This window comes from Oncorhynchus mykiss, chromosome 18 (assembly GCF_057628025.1).
Source record: "Oncorhynchus mykiss isolate SJ-2025 chromosome 18, ASM5762802v1, whole genome shotgun sequence".
NCBI classification, from domain to species: Eukaryota; Metazoa; Chordata; class Actinopteri; order Salmoniformes; family Salmonidae; genus Oncorhynchus; species Oncorhynchus mykiss.
This window is the reverse complement of record NC_143039.1, coordinates 23,282,748-23,307,622: the sequence shown is the minus strand read 5'-3', so window position 1 is coordinate 23,307,622 and position 24,875 is coordinate 23,282,748. Positions and strand designations below refer to the sequence as shown.

Genomic DNA, 24,875 nt, shown 5'->3' with positions numbered 1-24,875 from the left:
CTTGTTGTGGTGATTTCAGCCTAGAGGAATAAGGGTTACTGATAAATATGCAAGACAAAAGATAGAGAAGTAGATAAATCCCCAAATCCCCTCCACACATAGATGTTCAGACAACCCAAACATTAGTACACACAAATATATATGTACTCTACACAAACGCACAAATGAAGCTGTACAAAGCACACACATTATCAACACTGACCTCCCCTCACACACACACTCACATAAAATATATTATCATAAAGGACATGCAATAAACATGCCCCCACTTGCGCTCTCTCACACACACACCTGTAAGTACACAACATTATCACTCAACTCAACCCCCCCCCCCCCAACACACTCGCACAGACACAAATAATATGCAAGTACACTCAACATCCTCCTAACTCGCTCACTCACACCATCATACAAATATGATACACATACAGTATAGTCCTGTGTGCTACGTTATATTGTCAAAGTCAGAAGCGTTACAGATAGAAAAGCATTGTTTAGAACAGACATGCTCTGTAACGTGTAATAGGGAACAGTGTCAGCTCTACACATTGCATTTCTACCAGCAACATTCTTAAAATTGCAGAACCACAGAATACACCTCCTGGTCCAAAATGTCTTAAGATATGTTGTAAAATCTGAGTTTCCTGTGAATTTTAAACTGGCCAGCTAAAACAAAGTAAACATGGGTAAATAGTACATATATTATATATTCCATATTAATATACTATATTACAAATCATGTTACATTTAAATAGTTAATGAGGGATGGACACTGAAAACGATATCCTTCACCGGTTGCATTCACTCATCTGTAGTGGGACAAACTGTGTTCTAGTTATATAGTTACAGCTCCACCTGAATATACTTACCTGGAATACAATGCAAATGTTCCACATTGAAGATCGAACACTCCCATCACACATACTTGCACACAACACTCCCTCAAGACAAGCACATGAAGTAGTTTAAGTACACACACAGAAACAAATTCAAATCACACACACACACACACACACCCTCTCTCTCTCGTCTCTGTTGAGTACAGAGGTAAGTGCAGTATGGGATATTAAAATGTCATGTTAATTAACATGACGTGACAGTATTACAAACGTTTGTCATCTATAATGTTGAAATAATTAAATGCAAGAAACTTTATAGGAAAAAGAATGAGAACTGTTAAACGAGAAACAAAACAAAACATACAGTATTTGTTGGAATTAAATCTTGAGTATTGATCAGAATATCTGATATAGGTATTTTGCCTGGAACAATTTCCACACAAATGTTCATGGATAAAAACTCCCCAAAGTACAGTATGCACTACTACTAAACATTTTTATGACATTTTTTTTGTCATAAAAAGTAACTAGAAGGTAATTATCAATTATCAAAAATTGTGGGACTTGCTTTAGGTCATTGAAAGTATTTGTGTGGTAGTTGAGGAAATGTAAAACATTTTACTTAAGTGAAGAATTCTAGCCAAAGTTAAATGATAAAATATCTAGTCTGATAAGCCCATACTATGATAGACAACTATAAAAACCTTATTACTTTGGCGTGTAGGGGAGTTAGATCACATATTTCATCACAAATACAGTAAATACACTCAGACTACAACATTTTTACTCATAAGGAATTAGAAAAGTTGTAGGCTATGTTGTAGGGGTGATGAATACTACAAGTTGTAGTTGTAGGGGTGATGAATATGTTACACCTAGTGGTGGAAGTTTAGAAGTTTGTTAGTGTTAAATTTAAGTCTGGTGTAGTAGAGGGCGTGACTGACTTATAAATAGTGAATAGTAGCCTTCGGTGGGAGACTAGGTAGTAGTAAGTAGCCCAGAAGTACTAGTAGCAGTAGTCTACATGGCAGTAGTGACTGTTTTAGATAGGTAGGCCATAGGTTAGCTAGAGTAAGTGTTATAATTTGATTTTGCTGTTCTGATTTCCGATTTGAAAAGCAGACTAAAGATTTCATACACTAAGTTTTTATGAAAGTAGTCAAAAGTTTGTAAAATTGAAGAGATAGTAGTTGATGCGGTTCCTAAAACAGCTGTATAGTTTGATTGTTAGAAGATAATTCCGTTCCCAATTTCAGATTTGAATAGCAGAGAAGACCAATATTTCATATCCTCTAAGTTTTGTCTAAATTGTTGGGAAAGTGTTCAAGTAGCTGATGTGTAAAAAGTCACCTTGTTTTACAAAGTTTTTAAGAAGGACAAAAAGTTGAATTATTTAAAAAGTATATATATGCTGGGATTCCTGAGTGGCGCAGCGGTCTAAGGCACTGCATCGTAGTGCTAGAGGTGTCACTACAGACCCTGGTTTGATCCCGGGCTGTATCACATAACCGGTCGTGATCGGAAATCCCATAGGGCGCCGTACAATTGGCCCAGCGTCGCCCGGGTTAGGGTTTGACCGGGGGAACTTCATTTGGCTATTCGCGCTCTAGCGACCACTTGCGGCGGGCCGGGCGCCTGCAGGCTGACCTCGGTCGTCAGGTGAACAGTGTTTCCTCCAACACATTGGTGCGCCTGGCTTTCGGATTAAGCTGTTGGGGGTTTAGAAGCGCGGTTTGGCAGATCATGTTTCAGACGACGCATGACTCGACCTTTGCCTCCGGAGCCCGTTGGGGAGTTGCAGCGATGAGACAAGATCAAAATTGGGGAGAAAAGGGGAGGTAAAAAATTATTTAAAAAAAAATTGGTATATATGGTATGAAAAAACCTGTATGCAAGCAACTTAATCCAGACCAGCCTACACATTTTTACATTTGAATGGTATTTCTATCTGAAACAGTGTAGTGTGCTACATAACCACAAGTCTGGTTTTTTTATTTCTATATTTTTTTACAATATTTAAAGGGAAGACTGTTGCTAGTGCCACTAATAATAGTAGGCCTACATATACTGCAATCCTGTGTATGTTTTACACGAGCACAACTTTGGCACTCTGGATGACGGGACACATTGAATACAAAGTGGTGCCCAATTGATAGATCTTTAAAAAGTTATATTATTGCCAGACACTTCTGACTTCTAAGTTGTAGTTCAGCTTTGTCTTCTGGACTTCTATTCAACCATCCCTTTTGGTTTTCATTCCTCGGTCGATAGCACATTAAGTTAGGGGATGGAGCATCGTTCATTTTTTAAACTTGCACTCGTCCTTTCCTACTAGCACGGACATTGCTGATCACTACTTTAATTGAGGAAAAATATACTTACTACGACTGATATGTGGTTGTCTCACCTAGCTTTCTTACGATGAATGCACTAAGTAAGTCGCTCTGGATGAGAGCGTCTGCTAAATTACTAAAATGTCAATCTAAAAGGAGGGAGACAAAAAGTGTGTTAGGTATACGTGTTGTTCGTAAGTGTGTGTGAGGCTTGCGAGCATGTTCTGAGATTGCTGCCAGTCTACTACCCCCCCCAAGACTAATGGTAAAGGGTAACGACAATAGAGCTAAGCTAATCCTTGTGCGGGTTGTTTTAGGTTAAGCTGTAGGAGCTGAACTCTTGCTCCTATGCAACAGTTACATGCTAAGAGTAGTGTAAGGGTGGCTGTAACAGCAGAGGGTGCTTTGTACGATATTTCCAGCCGGTCCTCTTTCTCTACGGCCTCTCAACACACAATAGAAACAGAGAAGAAAAGTTATTATGCAGCAACATCATAAGACACATCACATCCACAGGCATGCAGTAATACAAGTGCACTAAGGGCTAGGTAGATAAACACATGTTTCCTGAGAATGTCAGTATGTTTCCCAACCCATGATCACAGAGTTGCAATGATGAAAAAGTTGACTGGAGACTGTTGAAGTTCTGAAAATTGGGACCAAGACTTAGGCCTGAAATGAAAGATTAAAATCCACCCCAAAAAAGCCGATGACAGATTCCTCAACTCTTTGCCTGTGTGTTTTTGTCAAGTGATTAGATAAAGATACCAAAGGACACAGCATTTGCACAGTGGCCATTTCTAGACATGCCATTCAAATTTTAACAGATTGACATTCAAGTTACCCTATCGCCTTCATGGAAAAACTTAGAACTATTCTGAGGACTCTCTCTGGAAGAGAAGTTACTCTCATCTAGAACACACTCAAGCATGACAAATGAGCATTGTGGTGAAAGGGTCTGTCAAATCATTAGCCTCTCCCCTCTTAACGTTCCCACAAGAAAGCCAAGCTGTCGGTTACAGGATCTAAATTACTTCAGACAACTCAGAAGAGATAGAGCAGTATTTTGTTCTAGCAGGTGTCCCTCTCCCATACTACTTTAGTAAAATAGGTGTTGAAAACCCAGGTAAATACAACAGGCATTTGAATTGATGATATACGTATAACGTGGGACAGCTACATGGTGTTTTATGTCGCTAGCTGTGAGGCTAGTATTGTGGATACACGGCTTAGAAGGGCTGCTACTGCTGGACATCAGTTTGGTGAGAAACATACACCCTGAAAACCACAGTAAAACACAGATGAACCAATATGAAAACCCCTCGGCCTTTCTCTTTTGGTTTTAGCAGATCTGAAGAAACCAGATGGGTGTAAACAAGATGGTGGCTGTCAGATGCTACCCTAAGCCCATTGGAGGGCTAGATTGAGCAATCGCTGCACTGCTTACACCTATCAGTCCTGTAAGAAGGAGAATGAATAGTGGCTTGACGCCAATTTCAGATCACGGTTGTGTCTTTCACGCGAAAGTCTTTGGAAGATACCAAAACCAAACCTAGAGCCCTGTTGGTATTGTGACATGCTACTTACATAAGAAATAGCACTAAATAGGTAGTAGGCTACCCTAAACTAGACCAACCCAAAATACATTTTTATTAGACTTTCACACACAGGACTACAGTACACTATGTTCATCTGTAGTTACCTAGAAAATATATGCTCCTATAGTGATATGGGACACTATTTGAAAAGAAAAAGGCAGCATTCTGGGATGCTTTAGGAATGGGTATTCAAAATTATTTTACCATTCAAATAATATCATCACTTATATTTTCCAGATAATCGAAAAATGCACATGCACATGGCAGAGGTAAACAGAGGAGATACTGCGTTTCCGGTAGTTTGGCTAACAGCAAAAGCGAAAGAAGTACGATTTTCAGCCTTATAGATAGAACCGATTCTGCTACGAAAAAAGGTTTTCTGGTGAGTGTTTTGCATTGATCTGTGTCAGGTATAGTGGAAACTCTGTCAAGGGAGTGCCTGTAATTGCTATTTGAAGTGGGGGAAATGGCATAACGAGTCGGGGCAGCCTGGAGGGCTAAATCCCCACCAGTAGCTCAACGCACCGCTATAGAAACTACATTCAAAGATTTGTAATTTAGTTAAATTAAGAATTTCAAATGTCCTGGTATTTCTTTGTAGATAAAAAATATCACAAGGACAACGTAATATAGACAAAGATTTTTCATGATTAAAATAGGTCTAAATAAATATGTATCTAAAAAAAATGAACACTCAGGTAATTGAATACTAACATTCGGTGGGATATCCGGGTATTTAATTAACCGTGCCTGTCCCTAGTATGCTTGATCATCAGTGTGACGTAGAGTGGTAGGACTGTTAGGCATCTTTTCTCAGCACCCAACATGATCGATGGACCCGAATAATCCCTATCATATCCGAGAATGTTCTCAAAATCCCCATCTAAAACGCAGACCCTCAGCAGAATCATGTGAATGAAAGTGTGTGAACACTGCTTCTCTGAATCGAAGAAAAAAGTGTGATAATTTGTGTATTCAAAAACCAAGAAATGAGTGATACTGACTGTACTGATGTGAATGTCTATGTTGGCTGTGTGTGTGTTCTCCAAGTGTATTCACACTCTTCATGAAGTTAGGCTTGAACCGGTCTGACCTTTGTGTGTGCATGTTTGTGTGTCTGTCCGGTGAACTCACGTTGTCCGCATAGTTTGGCTTGAAGCCGTCTGGTTGGCGTCTCAACTCTTCCTGCTCTCGATGGCGCTGCATCATCTCCTCCTCCTGCCTACGCCTCTCCTCATGTCTACAAACAGGAAAGAACGTGAGGACACACTCACTTCTGACTCTCCTTGTGACGAGTAGAAAATAGAGTGGGAGGTACACACACGTACCTCATCTCTATATTCTTGCGTTTCTGCAGCTCCTGGTTGCGAAGTTCCTCCAGACGTCTCAGCTCCTCTTGACGCCTCATCAGGTCTGAGAAAGAGAAGATGAGATAAATATGGGTTGGCTTGGTATTACATCAGGTCTGAGAGAAAGGGGTTGGCTTGGTATTACATCAGGTCTGAGAGGAGGGGTTGGCTTGGTATTACATCAGGTCTGAGAGGAGGGGTTGGCTTGGTATTACATCAGGTCTGAGAGGAGGGGTTGGCTTGGTATTACATCAGGTCTGAGAGAAAGGGGTTGGCTTGGTATTACATCAGGTCTGAGAGAAAGGGGTTGGCTTGGTATTACATCAGGTCTGAGAGGAGGGGTTGGTTTGGTATTACATCAGGTCTGAGAGGAGGGGTTGGCTTGGTATTACATCAGGTCTGAGAGAAAGGGGTTGGCTTGGTATTACATCAGGTCTGAGAGGAGGGGTTGGCTTGGTATTACATCAGGTCTGAGAGGAGGGGTTGGCTTGGTATTACATCAGGTCTGAGAGAAAGGGGTTGGCTTGGTATTACATCAGGTCTGAGAGGAGGGGTTGGCTTGGTATTACATCAGGTCTGAGAGAAAGGGGTTGGCTTGGTATTACATCAGGTCTGAGAGGAGGGGTTGGCTTGGAATTACATCAGGTCTGAGAGGAGGGGTTGGCTTGGTATTACATCAGGTCTGAGAGAAAGGGGTTGGCTTGGAATTACATCAGGTCTGAGAGGAGGGGTTGGCTTGGTATTACATCAGGTCTGAGAGAAAGGGGTTGGCTTGGTATTACATCAGGTCTGATAGAAAGGGGTTGGCTTGGTATTACATCAGGTCTGAGAGGAGGGGTTGGCTTGGTATTACATCAGGTCTGAGAGAAAGGGGTTGGCTTGGTATTACATCAGGTCTGAGAGGAGGGGTTGGCTTGGTATTACATCAGGTCTGAGAGGAGGGGTTGGCTTGGTATTACATCAGGTCTGAGAGGAGGGGTTGGCTTGGTATTACATCAGGTCTGAGAGAAAGGGGTTGGCTTGGTATTACATCAGGTCTGAGAGGAGGGGTTGGCTTGGTATTACATCAGGTCTGAGAGAAAGGGGTTGGCTTGGTATTACATCAGGTCTGAGAGGAGGGGTTGGCTTGGTATTACATCAGGTCTGAGAGAAAGGGGTTGGCTTGGTATTACATCAGGTCTGAGAGAAAGGGGTTGGCTTGGTATTAATGTTTTTTTGTATTCACACGTGACAGTTTCTGACAACACTTGAAGTAGGCCTATGGCTATGTCTGCTAATGTTGAATGTGCGCACAACACAAAAGGTAACATGTTAACTTTGTCCTTGAGAAGTGAGTGTCTTCCTCAGTGTGTGAGAGGTTCCTCTGAATGGGTGTACCTTGTCTCATCATCATGAGCTGATGCTCGTGCTTGGCGGCCTCCATCTCTTGCTCCAGCTTCTCCTTTGCCTCTCGGATGTTGCGCTCAACCTGGTCTCTCTGCTGCTTTTCCATCTCGTCCAGGGCCTTCCAGCGGGACGAGTACTCAAACTCAAATGTCCCCGGCTGGGCAAACCGCGGGGGGTGCTCCCTCTCCCTGGAGAGACGGGGAGGAGAGGGGTTAGTGGCTGGACTAAGACCTGCAGGGAGACCACGAGGAAAGTGGAACGGTGCACACACACACAGGCAAGTGAATAAATCAACAAATTCATACTGGTTATGATAAAGAACTACGGTTGTCAAGACTGGTACAGAGAGTAAAACTCCCAATAGGAGATTGTGTGTATAACGTACTTGTGGTAGTGTACAGATTTCACAAGCAATTTCTCTGGGAGTCCATCCTCTTCATCCAGCTGCTCGGTGGGTTCCACAATGGCAGGCCGAGGAGACCTGGAGACAACATGGTGAGGTGGGAGTGATCACTCACACTGCTTGGAATTGATTTGGTGCGTTTGGGTTATTTCTTAAACCAGGTAACTAAGTAAATGCAGTCGTTGGTTGTCTTACGTGGTGAGCAGCAGCGCCCCGTCAGCACAGCGATCCAGGGCTTTACGAGCACAAGGTTTGTTGGCAAACTCCACGAAGCCCTTCCCAGTGGGCCTTCCTCGGTCGTCCACCACAACGATAGCCCTTTCCACGGGGCCGAACTCGGAGAAGGCCTCCTCAAGGAGCTCGTTGGAGACCACGGGGGAAAGGTTCCGCACCGTGAGGGCAGAGCCGTGAGTGGCGAAGCGGATCCGGATAGGTCGGTTCCCCAGCACTATGCCGTCCAACTCTGCCTTGGCAATCTCCGCCAGCGTCCTGGTTTCCTAGAATACCAGGTCAAAGGTTAGGCTCTATTGATAGCAAACTTTCAAACATTTTTTTATACAGTCTTGGTTGATTAATGAGAATTGCCACCTAGATAGTATTACCACAAACTCTAGTCAAGTATGTTTCAAAGGGACCCCATGTATCAAGTAATGAATGGTTTCGGGTGGAGGAGTAGTCTTAACAACTGGTGAGGCAGACCCTTCCGCCAGAGTAATACATCGTAGCTAACTAACTAGGGGAAACAGATGGCTATCGATACTAATGCGGCCTAAACGCCAACATTCAAAAGGAGCTTCCTTCACCACGGAGTTAGATATTACTGATTAACGTTACTCTAAAACGCAGTCTTACCAGTCGAATGAAGCCGAATCCTCGGTCTCGGTTGATAAACACCTCGTTAGCCTCGCCATACTTGGAAAACAGCTTCTTGAAATCATCCTCCGTGAGGTCTGTCGGGAGGTTACCGATGAACAACCTACAACGCTGCGTGAAGGTTTTCTCCCCGGGTCTCCTGAAACTCTTTATATCCAGCGTCATCTCCTGCGACTCTCCGGCTCCAACCTCCCCCTCTGCCGCAGGGCTGGCAGCCGTCGGCGGCTTTGGTGGTGGGGTTTTCCCATCCGCAACATTCGGCCTTCGCTCCATGCCTGGAGAGTCCATGTTGCGCTTTGTGTGCTGCTGCTGGTGGTACTGCTGCTGCTGAGGTTTCGGCGATGGTGCGTTGTTTTGAATGTTGATCTGTTTAAGATTTCGGTGAGCCATACTTAGAGCGAAGTAAATCCCTCACAATATGTATCCAGTAAGTATAGCTTTGAATGCGCAGAAATGTTTCAGAAACGAAGAAATCGTGCCTCCTTTCAGTCAACAGCCAGCGAAGTGCGGCTGTAATTCAAAATGGCGATGACTGCGCGCGCACCGTTGACGCGAGGTATTCAACGTGGCTGTGGTTTTCCCCTTGCCCACTAGGTGGTATACGAAGACTTTCACAAGCTCAGGGATGTCGGGAAGTTTTTGCATGGCACGGTGGCATGCTGATGTGGTGTCCACTTTGTTCAACATGTTCAAGGTCAATGTCATGGGAAGATTCAGTGTGCTGCCGCTGACACTTTACTATCTAAATGATTGATATTCGTAACAGCAGCATGTTGGTTCCCTTCCCAAGGTGGGAACACTATGCCAGTAGGAGTATTACTCCACTTGGCAGTGGTACTGGTAGGCTCACTATTCTTATTGCTTATATAATCATTAATGCCATTTAGGCCTGGGGCAGATCTCATACTCAGTCACTCTGTCTATGATCCAAAGTTTATACACACACACACACACACATCCTATGGGGGTAAAGTGGAGGTAAGGGGTTCATGGGGTGATAAAAGGGATGGTTGGTCTCTTTGTGCCAGATGTCTGAGACTGGTCATATGACAACGATGGCTGAGACTGGTCATGTGACAACGATGGCATTCACGGACCTCCACACAACTAAATGGCCCTGTAGCCACATTTTTGCCCATTGTGATGACAAAAGACGCCAGGGTCACTGGAAACCAGACAGACACAGATGCCTGACAGTATAATACACACTATTCCCTATGTATCTGGTGTCTCTTTACCAAAGTTGTCAGGCAGATGCCTGATACACCCAATTTATCGTCTGTGTGCTAATGTTTGCATTGCAACGATAGTCTTCCCAGATCCCTGGAAAGGGTCACAGAGAAAAGTTTGGCAACTAACCTTCACATGACTGATGTGTGTCACATGAACACACACACACGCACACACACACACACACACACACACACACACACACACACACACACACACACACACACACACACACACACACACACACACACACACACACACACACACTGCCAGGCTAGTGGCCGGGCGATAGAAAGAGAGGGGTAGAGGGTGATTCGTTTTTGTTGTTAGGGCTCAATCCCCTGTGCTTTCGGGGGCACAAAGGAAGTGCTGCTCTCAGCAGGGTCAGTGGGCTAGGTCTGCAGAGGCACGCCAATGGCGAAGGGGGAATTATAGCCAGCGATTAACTAGGCAATCCTCTGCCAATCACATGATATGAACTAGTGTGGCAATGAAAAAACAACAGGGGGGAGAGGGAGAGAGAGAGACCACCTAAAAGGAAGCGATTCCTACACCTATCACCTGCGAGTCCCCTAAGCAAGCTGGTCCTGGGGCTCTGTTCACAAACACAAACACACCCCACAGAGCCCCAGGACAGCAACACAATTAGATCCAACCAAATCATGAGAAAACAAAAAGATAACTACTTGACACATTGGAAAGAATTAACAAAAAAACAAAGCAAACTAGAATGCCATTTGGCCCTAAACAGAGAGTACACAGTGGCAGAATACCTGAACACCGTGACTGACCTAAACTTAAGGAAAGCTTTGACTATGTACAGACTCAGTGAGCATAGCCTTGCTATTGATAAAGGCCGCCGTAGGCAGACCTGGCTCTCAAGAGAAGACAGGCTATGTGCACACCGCCCACAAAATGAGGTGGAAACTGAGCTGCACTTCCTAACCTCCTGCCCAATGTATGACCATATTAGAAACATATTTCCCTCAGATTACACAGATCCACAAAGAATTCGAAAATAAACCCGATGTTGATAAACTCCCATATCTACTGGGTGAAATACCACAGTGTGCCATCACAGCAGCAAGATTTGTGACCTGTCGCCACAAGAAAAGGGCAACCAGTGAAGAACAAACACCATTGTAAATACAACCCATATTTATGCTATTTATTTTCCCTTTTGTACTTTAACCATTTGTACATCGTTACAACACTGTATATATACAGTACATACTATGACATTTGTAATGTCTTTATTCTTTTGGAACTTCTGTGAGTGTAATGTTTACTGTTCATTTTTATTGTTTATTTCACTTTTGTATATTACCTACTTCACTTGCTGTTGCAATGTTAACATATGTTTCCCATGCCAATAAAGCCCTTTGAATTTAACTGAATTGAGAGGCAGGGGAGAGGGAGATGTGGGGGAGGGGAGGGGAGGTATGTAGAGGGAGAGAGCACAGTATAGGGTGGGGTTTGGGGGTCAGAGTGAGAGTGAGAGAGGCGGGGGAGTGGGAGATGTGGAGGGAGGGGAGGTATGTAGCGGGAGAGAGCACACTACACGGTGGGGTTTGGGGGAGAGAGAGAGACAGGAAGAGTAGGAGAGATGTATGTAGAGCAAAGGAGGGAGAGCTAAGGATGGAATATGCTGTCTGTACTCTTCCAAGGACTAAGATCTTCCTCTCCTAGTCCAAGACTTCGCCCACTATCTTTTCTTCAATCCACCAAATTCACTCCAGACGTCCCCAATTCTCCAAGATTGTGATCCATTTCACCCCTACACTTCCCTCAGGCCCCTCCCCAAATTGTATTTTTTTTATCTCTGTGAATACTGAACCAGTAAGGGCTAAGTACTGAAAGTGACTGAGATATCTTGAATTTCACTATCACACCCAACTGTTCCCCACTGGTGTTGGTTACAGCCTGTCAGATAGGCTAGCTATAGTTACATGTTATAAAGGAAACTAAATTACATTTTGATGGATGTTCCTCATCACAGTGTGAAAACCGTGTGCCTGTGTGTCTTCCCAACCTCTCACTCCCTTCTCCTCTCTCCCCCACCCCTTCCTCTCCTCTCACTTCGTCTCCCCCTCCCTTCATACCCCCATGTCCTCAAAGAGCATAACTTTTTCTCTCTTTATGCATTGTGGGAAGCCAAAGTACTTATTTTATTTCACCAAACAAAACCCCCAGGCGACAAGTTAGATATGGTACAAAAAGTTTATTCATTAACAGTTTTGTAAACATTTGAGGTAAATTAACATTTACATCAACATGTTCTTACAAAAGTTCAGACGTAAGGCACTTCTCTTCATAGACAGTGATTTCACAATGGGGTATCTGGTCTGAGCATGTCTAAATCTCCTTCCCTGCCTCACTGGCCAATGAAATCTCACTCCACGCCAGAGATTCCAAAAGTCCAACAAAATGTCAGTTTTCTGATGGGGGGGGGGGGGGGGGGTGCCTGACACAACAATGGAGTATAACTTTAACCTAGCCAAACACCTCTCCAGTATTTTTTTCAACAAAAAAGTCAACAAAGATGCAATCTTTTTTTCAAAATCAACTTTTTTGTATTTGGTAATCTGGTAATTCTCTCATAAATAGAAATACTTTCTAAAATACTGAGACATCCTCTTTTTGAGATGTCCTTTGTTATTTGATCTTAGAACACCATTCTGTCTTAACTGTCCAGATCATTATCTACATGCTAAATTGTCAACTTTAAACAATCGAAATGACAAGGTTATAAACAGAAATTATGAGTTAACAGAACCGTAACCTGTTTTCAACAACTCTTAACAGAGTTCTATTGGTGTCCATTTTAGATTTTCTCTCTTTGGTGGACAGCTGACCTGCTCTTCGTTTTTTTTGGATTACAATGTCACAGCTCGATCCCATCACCTGGTGGCTTTTTTTTAACATACTGTATGTGCATGGTATGTAAACGATTAGTGAGGCACTTAGATTCTGTGTGTGTGGCAACGCAACAAGCAGCAGACCTGATTCTCTAAGCATTTTAACACATCATACAACAGAACACAGCAACAGCCCATTCACAGTCTCGGTCTAAACCCTCTACTCCAAGATATACCCCAATGTAGAGTTTGCGTGTGTGTGTGTGTGTGTGTGTGTGTGTGTGTGTGTGTGTGTGTGTGTGTGTGTGTGTGTGTGTGTGAGAGAGAGAGAGAATAAAAGAAAAAGAGAAAAGAAAGGAAGGAAGGAAGGACGAGTGTGAGGGTAAGGGAGGGGGAGATAGAGAGAGAAATGGGAACAAACAGCCTATCTACATTGTTGAAATGTACTGTAAGAATCACAACTTTCTGTTCTTACTTTAAGTGGCAAAATTGAAGTGCCCCCTGCTTCTTGTTGCTTTATGGTAATAACCCCCATGTGGTGGTGGAATGATAACATATGATCTCATCATAACAAGGTCAAAGGTCAAGTGCTTGAGGGAGTCAGTAGTAGTGAGTTGTAGTTTCACAGTAACAGAATATGCCGTTGTTCAAAACATAAAGAGGTACAAAATGCAAAAGAGATTTGTCCAAAACATTGTTCGATAGCTATGATTTTTTCCTGAATGTTAGATGACAAAAATTAATTAATCTGGAGAGAGAAAAAACAGGAAGCTTAAAATAAATACAACTGCATGTTAAGAGCCATTTTCTGATTTAAAAAACTGGCAGGAGTTTAAGAAAATGATACGCAAATGCACATTCCTATTGATTTTGCTATTATGACTCAGTAACAAAGAAGAAATGTCATTGCCTTAAATAATACTCTGTATCTATCTATCTTCTAGCAATTCTATTGCCTACTCTCTCTAAGCACTATACTGAAACTTCCCATACTGACTACCAGTGGGGGCCTACAGTCTTAAATCTGCTGAATTTCTTTACGATGAGGACACACACGTCTTTAACACACTGCAAACACAAGCGTCAGTATGGGTTCTTTATAAGTCATAATTCTATATGTATAATATACCCTGTATGTACTATGTAATATATTTACATATATATATTATTTACCCTGATGTAACTGCCTAAATGTTGTTGTAGACATTGAAACAAGACTCTATAATATATCTATTGCGCACGCACACACGCACGCACACACACACACACACACACACACACACACACACACACACACACACACACACACACACACACACACACACACACACACACACACACACACACACAAGCCAAGCCTCAGGTTGGGATCGCGGTGGTAACATAGGTTGAAGCTTCACACTAGTATGGCTACACACGACAGTAACCGGTAGGACGTTACCTTATGCACTGGTATTAACCTGGTATTTACTGGTACATTACATATTATCAGAGGGTACTTCATTGTTAACTACCTGGTACCAAAATGTGCCTAGTCGTGTGTGATTAACATGTCATTTGTAAGTAAATAGCAAGTCATTTTGAATAAAGTGCCACCCAGGTACCCTATCCCTGTCTTTCTCCACTCCACCATACTGTCAGAGCGTCCCTCTCTTCATTCAGCTTAATAGGAAGGGTGAGTATGGAACAGACAGACGGCTAGCTACGAGGCAGACAGACAGACACCAGGAAGAGACAATAGGACACATCGGCTTCATCTTAAAGGGTCCATCACAAGAAAAGAAAAAAGAAAAGGGGGGAGAGAAAAAAATAAACGAAAGCGCAAACCCTCTTCTGATGTCTACCATCAAAGAATAAAGAAAACAGCAGAATTATATTCATCCGAAATGTTGCTAATGTCCCAAACTAGTTAGTCCAATATCTCTAATCCTTTCATGGCATCTGAGCTGCAAACAGTGAATGTGTGTGTTCCCTCTCCACACACGTGTTGGCACCTCATAACGTTGAAGCACTAAGCTATGCCTCACCTCACCGAATGCATCTCCAGATAACGCAACTTTTGTAGAGAGTAATGTCAGGAGCATCTCAACTCCAGAGCCCCCCCTCCCACATCGCCTCTGTATTTCACACAACATTTGACACCTGAGCCTCAAAGATATATAATGTATAGAACCCAGAGGCGTTGGGGTGCGGTGGTGGATAGGGGTCTGCATGTGTTTGTATGTGATTGTGTGAAGGTGTGTGAGAGTGTGTGTGTGTGTACGTGTTACACGGCAAGGTCGTCGGGCCGGGCTCGGACACTGCTGGTCTTGCTGGCCCTGCTCAGCCTGCGGGCGTCCGCCGCTATGAAAACGGGTGGCTCGTGCATCTCCACCCGGGTCACCGTGACATCATCAACGTGCGTCAGCGGCAGCGCCGCCTCTTCTTCCTGCTGCTGGTGCTCCTCACTCCTTCTCGATTCCCCCAGCGGGAGGGTGGAGGAGCGGGAGTCGGGGATAGGAGGGGCAGTGTCCGGTGGAGGGGGTGACTGCTCCTGGTCAGAGGAGGTGTGGGAGGAGGAGGAGGGTGGCGGAGAAGGGGAGGAGGGAGGAGGAGGGTAGGAGGAGGACTTGGCAGCATCCAGAGTCTGCAGCTCCATGGCCATGTTGGCCCAGTTCTGCTCCACGGACTGCTGCTGGCCACTGCCCTCGCCGCCATATAAGGACGTGGGAGGAGCCTCCAGCAGGAAGTCTTCATGGAAAGGGTCCATCTTGAGTTCTGCCGCCGCTGCCTGCTGCTCGGATAAAGCGTCCGTGGCGTTTGCCTGCTCGTTGGGCAGGTACACCACGTTCACGCCACCGTACGTGGGCAGGCAGTTGAGGACCGGGTGGGCGATCCCCTCCTGGATCATGTTGGACTCCACCGCCTCGTCTCTGGCCAGGGGGAGCGCCATTCGGTCAGGTGCAAACTCGTTGCTGACCCCCTGCTTCACCTTCTTCCATCCCAGGTGGTATATCTCCAGCAGGTTGAGTAGCAGGGAGACGCAGGCTACCACCAGCATGAAGATGATGAAGATGGTCTTCTCTGTGGGACGTGAGATGAAGCAGTCAACCGTGTTGGGACAGGGCCAGCGACCACACTTATACAGGGGGCTGAGCTGGAAGCCATACAGGAAGTACTGACCCAGGATGAAGCCCACTTCGAACAGCGTCTTGAAGATGATGTTGAACACGTATGTGCGCAGGAGAGCCCCCCGGATGCGGATTTTACCGTGCTCGTCTCTGATTGGGGGCTTCTCCTTTTTCCCTCCTCCTCCTCCGTTCCTGTACAGAGGGTCTCTCTCCTCCTGGTGCCGGCTGGCCTTCCGCTGCTCCTCCTCCTTCTCCCGGTGTTTCTCCTCCATGCGGACAATGTGCAGCACGTGTCCCAGGTAGATCAAGGTGGGCGTGGACACGAAGATAATCTGCAGCACCCAGAAGCGGATGTGCGAGATGGGGAAGGCTTCGTCGTAGCACACGTTCTCGCAACCGGGCTGCTGCGTGTTGCAGGTGAAGTCCGACTGCTCGTCTCCCCACACTTCCTCCGCAGCCGCCCCCAGGACCAGGATACGAAAGATGAAGAGGACTGTCAGCCACACCTGGACACAAGGGACATAACACCACATAAGAGGGCATAAGGGGCTATATACCACAGGAATAAAAGGGTCAATCAATCAAATAACTGTATAAATGTATCAATCCATCAATCAGTCACCTTGCCAATCACGGTGGAGTGTTCTTGAGCGTTCTCCAGCAGCCGCCCCAGAAAGCTCCAGTCACCCATGCTTCACACGATTTCTAGCCTGGGGAGAGAGAGCACAGCCTGGGATGAGTAGCAACTGGGCGAGGCCTGGGTGGGGAGAGGCTGGGGGGGAATGGCTGGGGGAGAGAGGTGGGGAACGGCTGGGAAAGAGAGAGGGGGAGAAGCTGGGGGAGAGAGGAGTGGAGAGGTTGGAGGAGAGGCAGGAGAGAGGTTGGAGGAGAGGCAGGAGAAAGGTTGGGTGAAGCAGGATAGAGGTGCAGCTAGAGATGTGGGGGAAAGCTGGAGAGAGGTGCAGATAGAGATGTGGGGGAAAGCTGGAGATAGGTGGGAGCAACAGAGAGGGAATAGGGCTGTGTAGGCACCGACTGGGGATGAGAGGGAAGAGAGAGGTGGGGAGAGAACACACACAGAATGAGAGAGCATAGGCCAGGGAGAGGGGGAGCACAGGCATGGGTGAGTAACAACTGAGAGGGTAAGAAAACAGGAAAGGGAGGTGGGGAAATGAGAGAAGGGGACATGAGAGAAGAGGGGAATAAAAACTTTGAATGAAAATGTACAGGTTCAGAAACCAAAACAAACATTGGTGGAGTTGACCTCTGGTTTGAAGCCATAATATTACAAAAGATTACTTTCATATTATGCACACACATTGTATCCATCCTATGCACTTTCTGCTCCCGACATCACTCAGTGAAGTCACACAATTTCTCAGTCAAAGCCAATGCGTTTGGCACTGAAGGAGGCAGCAGGGTTGCATTTAGGAGGCGGCATGATTCCTTGTTCTACGTAAAGGATACATATCTGTTCTAATATATTTCTATCTGGAGGTTCTGTAATGTGGCATCCCACTCAGCACAGCCCAGAACAGCTGTGGAGACCACCGAACAACCACCCTCAGACACAGGATGGACGCCATCGAGTCAGTCATACGGGACAAACAAGCTGCCTTGATCACTTTCACTCTCGACCGGCCACACACTTCTCTAATACATTCTCTAATCACAGTACTGGAGACTGAAGTTAAACGTGCCAATAAAAAATCCTGAGCACCACCATTGTGCTTCTTACAGGCCTACTAGAATCATTAGCAGCAATTCAAAGGAAAGTTTTTCCCGGTGCTGACATTTTACAGTTGTATCAATTTCAAATCAGCTACAATTGAGAATCTAGTTCCCACGGCAACTTTTAAACACATTGCAAAGCAGACGAAAAAAGGACCAGATATCCAATGACACAAAAAAGCACCCAAAGTAGTGACAGACGGTGGACTTACTAAAATGTTGTTGTATTGTCAGTGATAAATCCATCAACTAGTGGTTCAAAAGAAATACAATACCTGGAAGCAAAAAACAAATCATATCAGTTATGAATTACAATTATAATGTCATTTAAATATGCTTACATTGCCCAAATACCCTAATTAACCATTCTTTTGTATGCCTATTGTCCATGCAACTTACGATATAGACACTTCGGAGATGAGTGGAAAACTCAAATCTTTTTAAACTGGCTACAAGCCTACTGGCCACCAATAAAAATGTATCATGTCTTCAAAGTCAAAAACCTCCATTATCTTCCCCCAAAATGTCTATTTCTCTGAAATAGGTGACTGGTGTTTCTAATTGGACAGACTACATGGAACCCTGAACCCTATGAATGCCACAGCATTGATAGACATATGTGTTTTGTTTTGAAAGGCAGATTTAATTGAGGAATGTATGCAATCCATCCATAGGCCTGTCTGTGTGTTGCTGGGCAAGCGGGTTACAATGGCTGGCCATCTGTGGCAGTCTGAATGAGTACATAACAGCCTGGGAGGAATGCTTGGATCATCAGAACACAGAACTGCTGATGAGGGGAAATATTTGCCCCGGATCGACTGATATGCATTTACAGAGGGCTTTATATACCAATGCATAGATACAACAACCACAAAACAACAGATCCCAGCTGCATTACTCTACCTGTTACAAACTCCTGTTTGGACAAACTTTGAAAACAAGGACCTATTTTCCCCATGTTAAAACACTGTCAAATCTATGATCACTATGATTACCACAGTATCCCAATCTATGATTGGTGTTGCATTGTTGCTGAATGTAGCCCATATCAGCTCAACTCAAATCACTGGCCTTCTACAGTTCAATATTAATTTCAATAGATGACTCCATGGTCGTTATTCCTGGCCTAGCCTACTCAATAACGCGCTGGTATCAAAGTGGTGCAATACCCCTCTATAATGACAGTATGTGTCGAGCTGCACAGTATATGTGTTGATCCTTTTGAGGTTTTGATGAAATACCGTCTGTCACCTGTAACAATAGAGAAGCTGCCAGACACGCATTGTGTTCCTTGGCACTGGCTATTGACGGGGATCAGCGGCATTGTGTTCCAGCGGCCGTACCATTTAACTCTTTGACCACACTGACCCAAGTAATTTAAATATATTAACCTTAGGCAGTAGATATCCTAACAGAATACCTATTGATACACTAATTGATTGCAGGCTAAGTCAAGTCAACATCACTCGCATTGGAATTGGTGAGCGTAAAAGTGTCTCCTTGGCGTTCCCAAATAAGCATAAGGACAGGGTGCATGGATAGACTCCCCAAGCCTTGGCCACTTGAAGCAATCTCCGGTGGTCACTGAAGCTATCCAAATGAAAGGGTTGGACAATCCTACAGACCTTCCCAGGTAGAAAGATCCCTCCCCTTCCCCCTCACTCCCCATCCCTGACAGCTTACCAATCTCCTTTGACAGCGGCCGGCAAACAACTTTTTCCCGGAAGCGTCGCGATCTGCGTTCTCTTATTTTCTCCCGCGGGGTTCGAGGCCAGGCGTGCGGGAGAGAAAGAGAGCGAACAAGAGAGAGAGAGAGAGACAGCGTGAGGGTGAGCAAAGCGATGCTAGTCTAAGGGCGCGTGTGGAACCTGGAGATTGGGTCCCGCAAAGCGCAGCGGCTGCGTCCGGTGCCCAACCATCGCTACTGTCACATTGTGTGACCATCCATGAGTGCACGCGTGGGGGAGGGTGGGGGCGGCGTCGCCCACCCGTCAACCCCCCCGTCACCTCCCATCCCACCCTGCCACCCTGCTCTTCCGAAATTCCACACCAGGACTCCAAAATTGTGCATGGCGTCTCCGCGCGCAGGGGGGAAATGATGGCCTTGACTATGTTGGAGAGTAGGCATAAATGCATATAGATGAGTTATAGTACAGGACTGGATGTTCCTCTCCCATATTATCTGTACTATCTGAACGTCTTCTTTGTGCACTTTGTATATTTTTTCTAGTACTCTATTTTACATTTATGCCATCTGAAAATAATATATATAATACATCACATCTCATGATTAAGTGCTGGGATGTGCTTCCTCAGGCCCACTAACACAACCACATGATTTACAAACATCTGACCACTCACCATCACCCAAATTGTGAAATGCAGCTCTGCTAAAATGTGTCTCAATGATCAGACAGTATATCAAATATCTAATGTTTTTATTTCAGCGTTTTTAAAACACACACATCCTCTGTAGGTCATTGCGTAAGCCTTTACTCATAGTCATACTGTACTGTGGTTCTGCGAATGCCATTGTCAGTGTATTTACAATGTTATCTCTTCATTACCAACATCACAATTCCATAGGAGCAATACTGTCTGTCTGTCTGTCTGTCTGTCTGTCTGTCTGTCTGTCTGTCTGTCTGTCTGTCTGTCTGTCTGTCTGTCTGTCTTTGCCTGTGAGTGGTCAGTGGCCATGTGTGAATATTGGCCACTAGATGGCGTAGTGACTCCAATGACTGAAGCGGGGAAGGAGATCTGTGCATGTCTGGAGTGGACTACACAGTGTTTACACATATTTATGATTCAGTGTGTTTGTGTGTGTACTGTAGGCTACTGATGTTTTGCACGTCTGTGTGTGCATATGTACGCTATGTCTATAGCTCCCCCATCCTCACACCGCCTTGCTGCAGGTGGACCCAGACGAAGAGGACGACAACAACTTCTCATTCTTCTTGTTCTGCTGCGCAGTCTTGTCTTTGGAAGAGGTTGAGGAACAGTTTGCACCCTTCCCTTTCTGTTTCCCCCCTCTGCGCCGTGATGACGGGCACCGAGCGATAGCCTTGGCGACCAGGTAGGCCAGTTCGGCCAGGTTGAGAGCCATACAGACGCAGGAGGAGGCGGCCATGAAAACGGTGAAGACAGTTTTTTCCGTGGGGCGGGAGACAAAGCAGTCCACCACGTTGGGACAGGGCCACTGGTCACACTGGACCAGCCTGGGCATCTGGAAGCCGTCGTACAACACGTACAGAGCATACCTGGAGAACGAAGGGGAAGATAAAGGCTTAGAACTACAGATGTAGCATCTTTATTTCAGACAGTTTGCAACAGCGGGTAAAAAGTCCTACAGCAACAGGAAATGTGAATTATTATGTGGATTATAATTAATGGACAGTTTTGTAGGGGTTGATATATTTTTCGTAAAGGGAAAATCATGTCTGACATTTCAAAGTGGAAATTACAAACTTCAGAAGCCTTTTTAACCTCAAATACACTACAAGATTAGAACATTCTCCCGCAACAGGGTGATCAAATTAAGATCCTACACTTGTACATGGTGATGTCATGAATCTTGAGGAAGTGTATCGACATCTTATTCTTAAGCGTTTGTATGTAATGGAGGTGGTTCATTGAGCTACACTCAAGTAACTTGAGTGTAGCTCAATGCCTGCCTGAAATAAAGACTTGTTAGGCTTTGCTCAGTGAGCTAACACAGTACGTACATGAAGCCTCCCTCGAACAGCAGGCGGAAGACCAGACTACAGGCGTACGTCCACCACAGCGGCCCGGCGATTGGCAGCCTCCGCCTCCTCAGGTTCTCTAGCTCAGCCTCCTGGGCCGCCTGGGCCTTGTCGCTGCGGCAACGCCCCCCGACTGAACCCTGCTGCAGGACCTGGCGTTTGTCGCCGTGATTACGGTAGGCCACGTACATGGCGACGAGGAGAGCGGGCGTGGAGACGAAGACAAGCTGCAGACACCAGAGCCTGATGTGGGACACGGGGAAGAAGTGGTCGTAGCAGACGTTCTCGCAGCCCGGCTGCAGGGTGTTGCAGACAAAGTCACTCTGTTCGTCCCCCCAGACGCTTTCGGCCGCCAGGACCAGCACGGTGACACGGAAGATGAAGAGGACAGACAGCCACACCTTCCCCAGGCTGGTGGAGTGGCGGTTCACACCAGCCAGCTGGGCATACAGGGTCCCCCAGGTCATCTCTCCTGCTCCTCTGGCCCAGAACACACACCTCTACCCTGGGGAGAGACCAGAGGAGAGCGGGGGTGAGAGCTGGATCTAAGTAAGGAGAGTTGGAGGGAAGAGAGAGGAAGGAGGAAATAAGAAAACATTAGGTGCCTCCCGGGTGGCGCAGTGGTCTAGGGCACTGCATCACAGTGCTAGCTGTGCCACCAGAGACTCTGGGTTCGAGCCCAGGCCTAGCGTTGTCCGGGTTAGGGAGGGCTTGTCCTTGTCGGGCGCAGTGCACGCTAACTAGGTCACCAGGTGTATGGTGTTTCCTCCGACACATTGGTGCGGCTGGCTTCCAAGTTGGATACGCGCTGTGTTAAGAAGCAGTGTGGCTTGGTTGGGTTGTGTTTCGGAGGACGCATGGCTTTCGACCTTCGTCTCTCCCGAGCCTCTCCCGAGTTGTAGCAATGAGACAAGATAGTAATTACTAACAATTGGATACCACAAAATTGGGGAGAAAAAGGGGTAAAATAAAAATAATAAAAATAATAAAAAACATTAGGTACAGGGTCCCCAAGCTCATCGTTCCTCTGCTGCCCAGGAACAATCTCTCTACTCTAGGAAGAGAGGAGAGGAGAAGGGGGGTGAAAGTTGAGGTTAAAAAAAGGAGAATAAGAATGAGATGAGAGGAGGAAGTATAGAGATGAGAGGAGGAGGAGAGAGAGACAGAGAAAGAGAACTGAATACAGCTGCTTGGCTAGAACATTTCTAATGTACCTCTTAGAAAAAAGGGGTTATTTGTCTTTCCCCATAAGAGAACAGTTTTTGGTTCCAGGTAGAACCCTTTTTGGTTCCAGGTCAAACCCGTTTCTCCTATGGGGACAGTCGAAGAACCCTTTTAGGTTCCCCCTAAGAGTGTACAGCTGAGCTATATAGCCATACTAAGTTTTTATAACTGCACGTTACATTCACCTCTCGAAGACACACAATATTCACATCAATGGGGTTTACATGCTATAGTAATAAAATATCAAGAAGTTGAAGTGTTGTTTTTTTATTCACTTCATAAGGTGTTTTTAAAGTGACTGAGATTCAATGTGTACTGAAAACCCCTATATAAAATACATCTATTATTATTATGATAGGTCACTTCAAGACATTGTGCATGAAATTATTATTTTCAACCCCACAATACTTTCATCATGTGATAACAAAAATACATTTTACATAACACGTCTCCAAAGTTTTTGAGATGTTTCATCTAATGAAATAAACAGAGAAAAAGAAGTCAGCTGACAGAGAACAGAACAACACATCAGCCTGTCCTCACCTTTTCTCTCCTGAGTGTCAGGGAGGCTCCATGTACCCCCACTTTCGGCTGCTTGGTTCACTCTGCCATAGTCAGATCCAACAGAGCTCCAGGGAGAGGCCGTCTAGGGTGAGACGCTGACTAGAACTGATGTGCTCTGAGCGCTCTCAGAGACGCACCTGAACTTGTGGATTCACCTACGTGACGTCAGTTTCGGTGCAGAGCTGAAATCTGGAGCAACAAGTGCAGTCTTGAGCAGATGTTCCTATGTATAAGAAACACAGCCATAGATGTTGTGCTGATCTGCACCCTTCTCTGCTTCACTCAAATATATTTATGTGTGTGTGTGTGTGTGTGTGTGTATATATATACTGACTGAGGAGGAGTTCATTCAGTCAGTTTATCAAAAGAGGTTTTGTTTTGCTTTCTTGTGGTTCTAACCAAACAGCGAATCCCACATTGGGTGATTATACTTTTTTTTGGGTGTGTGGATGCACAAACCAGGTCTTGATGTCTTTACACTCAAATGTGGTCAAAATGTTGACCTCAGGGAATGTTTAACACACTCTGAATTTTTTGCTAAAATAGACTTAAACACTCCACAAAACACATCTCAGTTCACTGGTCATGATGGCAACACCCACCCTTAGCATGCGCTCCAGCAGGTGTATCTCACTGATCATCCCTAAAGCCAACACCTCATTTGGCCGCCATTCCTTCCAGTTCTCTGCTGCCTGTGACTGGAACGAATTGCAAAAATCGCTGAAGTTGGAGACTTTTATCTCCCTCACCAACTTTAAACATCTGCTATCTGAGCAGCTAACCGATCGCTGCAGCTGTACATAGTCCATCGGTAAATAGCCCACCCAATTTACCTACCTCATCCCCATACTGTTTTTATTTATTTACTTGTCTGCTCTTTTGCACACCTGTATCTCTACCTGCACATCATCATCTGATCATTTACCACTCCAGTGTTAATCTGCTAAATTGTAATAATTCACTCCTATGACCTATTTATTGCCTACCTCCTCATGCCTTTTGCACACAATGTATATAGACTCTTTTTTTCTACTGTGCTATTGACTTGTTTATTGTTTACTCCATGTGTAACTCTGTGTTGTTGTCTGTTCACACTGCTATGCTTTATCTTGGCCATGTCGCAGTTGTAAATTAGAATTTGTTCTCAACTAGCCTACCCCATCCCACCCCCATCCAGGTGCTTGCAAGATCCAGTTTGTTCATGCACCTTGGTTGAACTGCATTGTAGCAGTGTACAGTATTCCATCCCAAACACTCCCCTTCTGTCTGAGTGGCTCAGTGGACGAAGTGAAACACTTTCCTTTCTATTCATCTCTCTGTTCCCTACTCTGTTCTTCCCTCCCTTCATCCCTCACTACCAAACTGCTCCCACCAGATTGGGTTTCCCTAATCACCCCCATCCTGCCCCACCAGGATAACAGCAGGGCACAGTGAGGACACACACACACACACACACACACACACACACACACACACACACACACACGTACACACACACACACACACGTACACACACACACGGTTGTCTCCTATTTCTTGGGGATTGGGGGCGGATGCCCAATGGTAGATTGGGTGTGGACAGAGCAGAGGAGCTGAAGGGTGGGCACTGGTCACAAACCCTGGTGAGGGCAGAGGAA

At 45.3% G+C, this 24,875-nt stretch overlaps 3 protein-coding genes across 6 annotated transcripts in view; all 3 read right to left on the bottom strand.

The window, feature by feature from the left end:
• The window catches only part of LOC110495642 (paraspeckle component 1), a 28,283-nt gene extending 18,951 nt beyond the window's left edge, over positions 1-9,332 (bottom strand). For 2 of the 3 annotated variants that reach the window (XR_016488333.1, XM_090207870.1), the window contains exons 1-6: positions 8,761-9,321; positions 8,104-8,405; positions 7,891-7,986; positions 7,497-7,693; positions 6,099-6,183; positions 5,905-6,010 (exon numbers count right to left, since the gene is read on the bottom strand). Coding sequence is in view for 2 of the 3 variants with exons in the window: in XM_090207870.1 (XP_090063996.1) it covers positions 5,905-6,010; positions 6,099-6,183; positions 7,497-7,693; positions 7,891-7,986; positions 8,104-8,405; positions 8,761-9,171 (1,197 nt within the window). In the remaining variant the exon portion in view is untranslated. Of the gene's footprint in view, positions 1-5,904; positions 6,011-6,098; positions 6,184-7,496; positions 7,694-7,890; positions 7,987-8,103; positions 8,406-8,760 lie in introns of all 3 variants that reach the window. The other variant, XM_036951949.2, reaches the window with a different exon arrangement.
• Positions 9,333-14,237: 4,905 nt separating this feature from the next.
• LOC110495640 (gap junction alpha-3 protein) lies at positions 14,238-19,633 on the bottom strand. Its single transcript, XM_021570977.3, has 4 exons — positions 19,394-19,633; positions 17,923-17,985; positions 16,602-16,689; positions 14,238-16,485 (listed from the first exon to the last, which is right to left on the bottom strand). Exons 3-4 carry the CDS (start codon positions 16,668-16,670, stop codon positions 15,136-15,138), a joined length of 1,419 nt encoding a protein of 472 aa, XP_021426652.3. The 5' UTR covers positions 16,671-16,689; positions 17,923-17,985; positions 19,394-19,633; the 3' UTR covers positions 14,238-15,135.
• Positions 19,634-20,131: 498 nt separating this feature from the next.
• LOC110495639 (gap junction beta-2 protein-like) lies at positions 20,132-23,538 on the bottom strand. 2 transcript variants are annotated; one of them, XM_090207869.1, is made up of 3 exons: positions 23,218-23,538; positions 21,433-21,955; positions 20,132-20,967 (listed from the first exon to the last, which is right to left on the bottom strand). In XM_090207869.1, the coding sequence occupies exons 2-3, from the start codon at positions 21,915-21,917 to the stop codon at positions 20,604-20,606; spliced, it is 849 nt and encodes a 282-aa protein (XP_090063995.1). In that variant the 5' UTR covers positions 21,918-21,955; positions 23,218-23,538; the 3' UTR covers positions 20,132-20,603. The 2 variants fall into 2 exon arrangements, with proteins under 2 accessions (XP_090063995.1, XP_036807879.2); XM_036951984.2 differs by lacking the exon at positions 23,218-23,538 and having other exon boundaries at positions 21,433-22,504.
• Between the last annotated feature and the right edge of the window lie 1,337 nt (positions 23,539-24,875).